The 9,540-nt window shown below is 40.8% G+C and overlaps 1 protein-coding gene across 1 annotated transcript; it reads left to right on the forward strand.

The window, feature by feature from the left end:
• The first annotated feature begins 3,000 nt into the window (after window positions 1-3,000).
• wnt10b (wingless-type MMTV integration site family, member 10b) lies at window positions 3,001-9,119 on the forward strand. Its single transcript, XM_026920818.3, has 4 exons — window positions 3,001-3,245; window positions 4,720-4,982; window positions 5,180-5,607; window positions 6,158-9,119. Exons 1-4 carry the CDS (start codon window positions 3,172-3,174, stop codon window positions 6,650-6,652), a joined length of 1,260 nt encoding a protein of 419 aa, XP_026776619.3. The 5' UTR covers window positions 3,001-3,171; the 3' UTR covers window positions 6,653-9,119.
• Window positions 9,120-9,540: the final 421 nt, after the last annotated feature.

Genomic DNA, 9,540 nt, shown 5'->3' on the forward strand with positions numbered 1-9,540 from the left:
AACATTTTTATGGGTTGTTTCGAGGGGTACGGATGAAAGGGCAGTTGTTTTAGGAGGATTAATAACTCTTTGGATGGAAAAAAAAAAAAGTTTTAGGGGTGACACGAACTAGGGAAGGGAACTAAGTGGAGATATGGCTTCCAACATCTGGACGGCAGACGTTCCTTCATGCAGCATGGCCACTGAAGCCGTGGCAGCAGTCAGACAGCGCTGGATATATCAAAAATCTTTTGCACTGAGAACAACCCCTGGGGAAATTTTGTGCCGTCTTGCTTTTGTTTAACTTTTTTTTTTAGGGTGTTGACGAAAAAAAGGGTGGTGTCCTCCTACATTCTTCGGAGTTCACATGCACCCTCATCCACGGCTGCGCAAGTTTATCGTTTGTTCATTTTATCGCGATTCTCATATTGCATGAGGTCATGATATGCAAATATTCTCTGTAATTTAAAAAAAAAAAAGCCCTAAATGTTTTATTGTGTGCTGTGATCAGTGTGGCCAACCTCAGACGCTCCACATTTGAATCTACTTAAATCACAGCATGCACATGGAAATCATTTTGCTCCAAATAAAAACAATATTTAGCCATGGTCAGATCAATGCGCTTTTATTGCAGGCAAGCTTCAGCACCATCGCCAGTATAGTGCGCTGGGAATCTGGCATTAAATTCACATGGTACAGTGCTATAGGCTCAGTGGTTTCTCTGAGGGCTTGCACCAAATGGCCAGCTGAAGGAAATGCTCTTTTTGTTTGCGGGTGTTTCATTCTGCTCTTCACTCTTAGCTCTTGAAGGCGCTTAGACCGGTTTCCTGGTGCACTCATGCGACTCGGAGCAGATTAGCGGCAATCCGGTTAAAGGGATATGTGCCTTTTATACACAAATCAACTTCAAATCACTTTTTAAGCCACTTAGAATTTACACGCCATAGCAACAAAAATGCTAATGCACTTTTTATTGCTTAAGATTAAGGAATGAAACAGAGGAGATTAGACGAGGAATTGTCAGTGTCTCTTGTTACTAGTAGTTATAGATGGCTTTAACTTAATTTTATTAAATTAATCCGACTAGTTTGGGGATTAGGTTTCACATTAAGAAAATAAGCCGATTCTCAGATATGTCGTGACCTCAACGCGCATGAAGCTTATAGGGTGGTTATTAGACGTTATAGAGTATTATGAAGGTTATAACAATATAACAGAGCGATGATGGGTTTTATTTCTTGAATACGCTTTACTTGTGTTGTAGTGTGTATCTTTCAGGAAGGTGCAAATGATGTACCTTTAGGACCAAGTAGCCAATGTGGCTTAAATTTATTCCAGGTAAAATATAAGTGCAAAAGGTACAAAACATGCACTTTTGCGACAAGGAAAAGTACCTTTATTTCTGAGAGTGTATATGCTATTTTGGTTTATCAGAATCCGGGTTAGTACCTTTATTTCTGAGTTTTATTTATTTTATTTTTACTTATTCTTTATTCAGCCAGGAACGTCCTACTGAGATACAAGATCTCTTCTTCCAGGGAGTCCTGATTTCTGTCTGTGTATAGTGTTTTAGATTTGGATATCTAAAACACTATACACAAAATCATACAATCCAAAATATGACCTCTATGAGATGATTTCTCGCTCTTATTCATTTTAAAAGCAAAATATAATATGCACTGAACATATCGAGTAATTATGAATGGAATTTAATATCTTCATTGTTTTGTAGGTATACTTGATTGTCCAATAATCTGCAATGTCCTTTTCCGGCACCTTCTGTAGCTTGGTTTACACACACATACACACACACACACACACACACACACAAATAGCACCAATAGCAATCATTTATATCCCTGGTACAAAACAGGCAAGTCAGTAGAAGAGTGTCAGTCGGCTGCGCGAGCGCGAGCGCGTGCAGTAAGAGAAGTGTCTGTGGGTGGGTGACTGGTGCATCAGCCGCTTATTGTTAACAGAAGTGCACGCCTGCCTGCTGCTGCATGCTATTCGGGTTAATGCGCACATTTCCACCCTCAGCATCTACCAGTGCACAAAAAAGTGTTGAACTAAATGCATGTAATTTTGAACTTTTTTCCCCTGTATTACTCCCTTACAGAACAGCCACGTGAATTTACAGTTACGCATGTGTTCTTTACTTCACAAGTTAGCCAATGTTTCACACATTACTCCGATGTCATGCATGTTTTTATTTTCATATGTATGGCATAAGGCTTTATTTACCGCATGTAATATGTCACACGATTCATTGTTCTCATGTTTTAATTTTCCATATGTAGTGTATGTGTTTTTGTTTTCACTTGTAGGGCATGTGTTTTTATGGTTTTATTTTTTCCCATGTGATACCTCACACGATTCATTTATTTTCACATGTTGGGCTTTTTTTATTTGTTTATTTATTTATTTATTTATTTTTTTATTAATATTTTTTTCCACATATGATCACACATGGTTCACATGTGTTATCATACCCGGTTCACATGATGCCACATGTGTTTAATGTGCAATGTCAGGGTGTAACATGTTAAATTGCACCTTCACATGTTTTCCACACGTGATCGCATGGATTATTCACGTGGAAAACTTATGAGCAAATGTAAATGTATTGTAATTATCCATGCTTATTTGTGTCTGGTATTAATTCAGAAACACAGTTTTTGCTGTGCGGTTCCAATATATTTCCATTCCCCAATTATTTATTCGTTATTTACTTGGATATGATGTACACTGGGTCAATTAAGCGGAAAATGATCAACCTATAGCTGTTAATGTTGGCTTTGTGTAGTAAATGCTAGATAAATAAAACATGCGTCACAACTCTTCTTGCTTTAAGCATGTTACGCAGTATACCCAGCTTATATTTATCAAAAAAACTAACGACTTTTAGACTAGTTTCTAAAACCATTAATGCATTTAAATTCTTTGCTTAATAGTGTAACCGGATCCTTTCAATAGTTCAGTGTAAATCTGTGGAACTAGCCGCCCACCCGTGCATGGCCCCCTCCTCCTGCTTCTCCTCCTCCTCCTCCTCGTCAGTGCAATGCGCTCGTTGAGCTCACCACTCAACTCCGCACTGTAGCATTGAGCTCCGCTTCTCTGCTATAATTCCCCGTTAATTGCTAATTATCGCCCAGGCGTTTTAATGTCCCGTCCGGAAAAGCGCTTCCTGCGATGGCCGTGTCCCATAAAGCTGCTCTGGGCCGAACGCTGATGCTGGCGCTCGCGCTCCTCTCACCTGCCTTCACGTAAGTGCTAAAGGATGCAACTCCAAGTCTTCATCTGGAAGATTCCCTTGAACGTGTGTGTGTGTGTGTGTGTGCTTTGATATCTGACAGTTTTGACCTTATGGGGATATTTGGCAGGACATTTTAAGAATTGCAGCTTTTATTAAAAAAAAAAAAAAAGACTTAACAAGCCAAAAGGTTACTTTTGCTTACTGAGGATAAGGTCAATGTTACATTTAGGTGTATGATAGCTCCTATTATCTGCATTCTGCAATTGTCTGTGTGTGAAATTCTTAATCCGTCCTTTAGTCTTGTTTGACGATTGATAGGAAGCTCAGATATTCACTTCCTGTTTAACTTGCATGACAGATAAAGCTATATGCAAGTAACTTACATAGCCTATGTATATTTATAAAGTGTGTAAAGTTGTGTTAGTTTCACCAGTGTAATATCCAGTGTGAGTGCTGTTTGAGCCATACTCATTGCCAATCAGACACACACACACACACACACTAATCAAAACCAGTAATGCACATGCTAGGGAAAACTGCACTAAAATATCCTTTGTAATGCCATAGCTTTGACTCTATCTGGGGGGCTGGAGCGAGAGGAAGCACAAGTTAAAGGTCATTAATAATTGCTTTTGAATGGTTTCAATTTTGTGCAGAATTTATATCAATGAGTAAAGTGGAAAGTCCATGTCCATATAGGATTCCCATGTGCTGTGTACACTCTAAAAGCATTTCGTAATGATTTTTATGTTTAAAAATCATTTGATCATTGATTAAAAAGTGGAAATTAAAACTAAGCTACTCATGATTGGCTCAAATGCTTTGAGAGTTTGCTCAGACATCCTCATAACCATATAGATAATTAATAAACTTTATTATGGGAATGAGGATGTTTGAGCAAACTCTCAAAGCATTTGAGCCAATCATGAGTAGCTTAATTTTAATTTCCACTTTTAAATCAAGAAACGATTTTTAAACATAGAAATCATTACAAAATGCTTGTAGAGTGTACACGGCACATGGGAATCCTATATGGGAATCCTATATACTTTTATATAAATTTCAGCAGACATATTTCTTTATTTCTGTGCATACTGTTGTTGAAAATTGGCCCTTGGCTGCTATACTTAAAGGAATGCTATAGAGCTTCAACACTGATTAGCAGCATCACAGTTTTCCATTCACTGGACATCTGTAGAATATTGGAGTCTTTTCTGCAGCTTCAAATGAATAAAAATACCTTTGGTGGGTCACATAATCAGAACTCTTTGTATTAAGTTTAAGTATATAAGAAGCATGTGGATTTTAAGCAGTTATTTGAGCCTTTCCATCCATTAACCAGACAAATGATTTCTGAAACAGAAAATATGGAGCTTTTCATCAATGCCATACATCACAGTCAGAAATTATAGTGATCTACCCCTGGAAGCGCTCCCATGTTGCTCTATTGGTGAGTGTGATTAATTGCTTGCCCTCTTTCCCAGTGTGTTGTGCAACGACATCCTCGGCCTGAAGGTGGCAGGAGATCCGGTTCTGACCCCCAATGCAGTTTGTTTACGACTGGCAGGGCTGAGTAAGCGGCAGATGAGGTTGTGTGTCCGCAATCCCGACGTGACGGCCTCCGCCCTGCAGGGCATACAGGTGGCCATTCACGAATGCCAACACCAGCTCAAAAACCAACGCTGGAACTGCTCTACACTGGAGAACCACGGCAAGGTGCCACACCAGAGCACCATCCTCAACAGGGGTAAGTGTGGGGTCAATACTACAAACCTGAATGATCACTGGTTGAAATTAGTGAACTTGTCACCTTCCAGGGCAGAAATGTTTCAGAAATCAGATTTTTTTTTTCATGAAAATCTAGGTAGAGTGTTTCCTACAGAACTTGCACAAACAGAGTCGGTAGAGTCTACAATAACCGTCCTCTCTCTGTCTCAACAATAGGTTTCAGAGAGAGTGCCTTCTCCCTGGCTCTGCTGGCAGCTGGTGTGGCACACTCGGTGGCTTCAGCCTGCAGCATGGGCAAGCTGCGTGGCTGTGGCTGTGATGCTAAGCGTCGGATGGACGACGACAAAATCCGCCTCAAGCTAACTCAGATGCAGCTGCAGACCCTGCAGAGGAATGGGTTGAGGCACACACCTGAGTTTAAAGCAAACCACAGCAAGCTACCATCTTACCTGCGCTCCTCCCATCCTAGCACACTTCTCAAACCAGAGGAACTCACATCAGTGCAGGAGACCTGGGAGTGGGGAGGCTGCAGCCATGACCTTCGCTTTGGTGTCCGCTTTTCCAGGGACTGGCTGGATTCCAGGGGCTCGTCTCGTGATATACATGCCCGAATGAAGATGCACAACAATCGAGTTGGCAGGCAGGTATGATGACAGGAAGGAAACATGCTTCCCAAATGGAAACAGTTTTACACCTATGTTTTAGTACAATGTAATTATAACCGTCTGACAGCAAACATGGTCTCACTCTTGCAAAAGATACACAACTAACAATTCAACTTAATTTGTATAAAAATTTAAGAAGGCTAACCCTTTAAAAAACTTGTGTTCTTTACTTTCATTACTACTAACTTTCCTGATTAGTTTCACTTCAGTAATAATTAATAGGAGTTACTGAATAATGTGCTTTAAGGTGAACAACTAAATAACAAGAATAACTATCTATGTACTGTTAATAACATGATGTTAAATCTTTACATCATATGGTTCATTAGATTTTAACTGATCAATCATAAATTCAGGTTTGCAATTCACCTTTAGATTTTTATAACAAGCACTATACTTATTTATTTTTTCTTGATATTTGTAACAAGAATCAGTAGAATGCAACAACTGCCATATTCTTTTAGAAAGTAGCCTACTTTAAGGGCACAATTGCTTAATACTGATGCAGATATCACTTTTTTTTAAACAGATAGTGACAGACAACATGAAAAAGAAGTGCAAATGTCATGGCACCTCAGGAAGCTGCCAGTTCAAGACCTGCTGGTATGTGTCTCCTGAGTTCCGGCTGGTGGGCTCCCTGCTGCGACAAAAGTACCAATCTGCTGTCTTCATCAACTCCCAGAACAAGAACAGCGGTGTGTTTAACCCACGTGTAGCAGCAGGAGCGGCCGGGTCGGAGCACGGCAGGCCTCGGCGACGCAGCCTCTCCGGGGAGCTGGTTTACTTTGAGAAATCCCCTGACTTCTGTGAGCGTGATGTGTCCGTGGACTCACCTGGCACTCAGGGCCGCATCTGCAACAAGAGTAGCCCAGGGATGGATGCGTGTGACTCGCTGTGCTGTGGCCGCGGACACAACATCCTGAAGCAGACGCGCAGTGAGCGCTGCCACTGCCGCTTCCACTGGTGCTGCTATGTGCTGTGTGATGAGTGTAGGGTCACAGAATGGGTCAACGTGTGCAAGTGAATGGCCCTCACCCTTGACCTAATCTTCGACTGGAAACATTGGACAAGTGGGGGCGAAAGGCATAAGCCTACGTCTCTCACACCAAGTGTGTGTTCAACAGTATCAGTTTAGCCACTTCTTCTTTCAGCCCTCTCATCTGGGTTCCATTTGCTTTGTGTGGCTGTTGTTATTCTCCAAATGCCAAGTCCAAAGGCTGAGGAGAGGAGTGACTCATGTCATTTGTCTTTGTTTCCCCTGTTTGGGCTCTTCAGCCATGAAAATGCCCCGAACGCCATCTGTGTTCTTCACAATAACAAGGCACAACAGCAGGAATGCATTACTGCTGAAAAGGAAAGGCAATGCCACCATATACAGTTATGTGTATATTTGGAAATGTGTGCTTAATGAAATGATCTCGCCATGACAAATCATTGCAAGTTGTGCTTATGTTCTTTTAGATGACAAACCTGGTACTATAAGCCAGGCAGTTTCAGAGAGAACAAAAAACATGCCTTTTCGCCCACTTGGTTGAATTTAATGTAAACTAGGACAGCTGTGATGTGAATATAACCTGTACCGATGGAGGTCGGACAGTAATGACTTGAATGCTTGTGCTTCCCATAGGTTTGCCCTCAATCTGATTAGAACCAGTAATGTTTAATCTCTTTCGGGATCTGCTTACTGTATTTGAGACCAAAATCAAGATCCTGCAGTGAATAAATACATTGCATTAGGCTGTGTGTAGAAAATTGCAGAAATGATAATCATTTTACAATGACACTGAGACACCGAGACATTTTTTTTTTTCAATTTTAACTTTTATATAAATGATGTTTAGTAAGAGTAATTATAATAAGACATGAATTGTCCCTTTGTCCCCCTTCAGAAAACTGTCCTGTGTTCAAATTTACTTCAGAAAGCTATTGTTTTTGGCAGGAGATTTCATGCTGGATGTTTTGTTCTTGTACAGTGGCTTCAGAACCAAGAATGTGTCTAAAGAACTGAGATGAATGATAAATTCAGGAATTAATCAGTATCTTGCAGAGCGTAGCTCAAAGCGGGCAGCCTGGTTTCCTTCGAGGCTGACGATTATAAGAGTGAACAAGATTGAGGAGGGGAACAACACCAGATCAGCTGTATGAACTTAACAGCTAGTTGACACTGTACCATGTGACTCTGAGGACAGTTGGTGCTTGTTTTGCATCTGTCAGTAAAAAAGACTGGAAGGAACACTGTGATTTAACTCAACACAGACCCAGCTAATGTCAAAGCAGTACTGAGACTTTAGACAGTGCATGCTTCAAATGATGTAAAAAATGTGAATAAACTATATGTTATTTTATAACATTTATCACTTATATTGTGGTTTATGCCACAGCGGGGTTGGCTGATCAAAGTGGACTGTTTTGATGTGTCCACGACTCTGTCTAGCTGAACTTGTGTGGTATTTAGCATCACAGTCAAGGAGATGGAGTGGTGTAGAATGATAAAGTGCTGGATCTCTGGTTTGTATTTCTTCATTCCTTTATCATTTCACCCTGGAGCTGCTGCAAAAGGGAATTTCCTGTCGCTGTTTCTCCCATGTGTGAGACAGAGAGGCTCAATATCTTTGGACCCCCCCTCCCAACCTGGCAGGGCTGTGCAGCCACTTACACACACAAAGCAGCATACTGACAGCAACTAGAATAATGACAACCAGATACTCCGAAATCAAAAGGAGAAAGGAGAAAACACAGGGCACAGATCTGATGCTGGGTAAGAATGTTGTTCAATTTGCCACCAGGGAAGATCTATGTAAGGGCAGATAGAGACACAGATAGGTAGATATATTGATATGTATATTCACGTTGCCTATAAGGTACATCAAAAGGGAGGGACACGGCTGCAAACATCTGCTTCTGGGCTCTGTGTCCAGCCTACCCTTATGCTTTTTTGATGTGGGACAAGGATAAAGAGAGAAAGGCAGAGAAAAAAACAAGGAGCCAGCTACCCAGAACATCAAAGCGATCGCCTCAACGTGCAAGTCCTCATTAGTTCTGCAAGCCTAACCAACCCGACTTGTGATTGTGTTTGCCGGGGTTCACTTTGGCAAACACTTCAGAGGAAAGGTTTCTTTAAATTATAACTCCCACCCCCACCACAAGCCGTACGCACTGTAAGTCCCCTGCCATAACCCCCACAAACTCCCAGCGCCCAGAATCACCACGCGCTCCCCCACTCACCACTCCACCCCATAATCTGGTGTGCAGCTGCAAACATCTGCTCCGGGCTCTCTCTCCTCTCTGAAACCACCGAACTGATAAACACATCTATCACAGAGCCTCTGACAGACGGTGCGGCATGTGAAACGACACTGGAAAAGACACTTTTGATTACATCAGAGCAATGTTTATGCAGGCACTGATGATTCTGATTCAGTAATGTGCCACTGTGAGATCATGCATAGGCTACTAGTTTACAGTAGCCTACAAATACATATGTAAAAAAAAAATAAAATACTGGGTTAAATGTGTTAAATTATAGAATGACCAAAAATTATATCTATATTTTTAGTGCATCTATATATTATCGCATGGAATGTCCTGCGTATGATACTTTCCCATATTAAAATGGAATGTATTGCAATACATTGTAAATATATTTCAAAATATAAATTGAATGTATGGTCAAATTTATTCAGTATATTACAGTTACCATAATCAGGTTCTATAAAGTTTCACAGCAAATCCTTAAAAAAAAAAATCCACACAAAGAGGCTCTTTTGCTCTCCTTCTAATGACTGAACACACTTCAGCCTGCCAAGTCCTGTCATTATTTATTTATTCAGTTCAGTCTTGGCTGAATAATTAAACACAGTGGATATGTCTGAGTCTGTTTGCCTCAGTAATGACCTACTGCATAGATTTTAT

This window comes from Pangasianodon hypophthalmus, chromosome 16 (genome assembly GCF_027358585.1).
Source record: "Pangasianodon hypophthalmus isolate fPanHyp1 chromosome 16, fPanHyp1.pri, whole genome shotgun sequence".
Taxonomy (NCBI): domain Eukaryota; kingdom Metazoa; phylum Chordata; class Actinopteri; order Siluriformes; family Pangasiidae; genus Pangasianodon; species Pangasianodon hypophthalmus.

What these genes read in the sequence shown, in the direction of transcription:
- wnt10b (XM_026920818.3), top strand. Translation starts at nt 3,172, where the DNA reads ATGGCCGTGTCCCATAAAGCTGCTCTGGGCCGAACGCTGATGCTGGCG. An exon ending in GAGCACCATCCTCAACAGGG is followed by an intron (nt 4,983 to 5,179) that starts GTAAGTGTGGGG and finishes TCTCAACAATAG; the next exon opens with GTTTCAGAGAGAGTGCCTTC. An exon ending in ACAATCGAGTTGGCAGGCAG is followed by an intron (nt 5,608 to 6,157) that starts GTATGATGACAG and finishes TTTTTTAAACAG; the next exon opens with ATAGTGACAGACAACATGAA.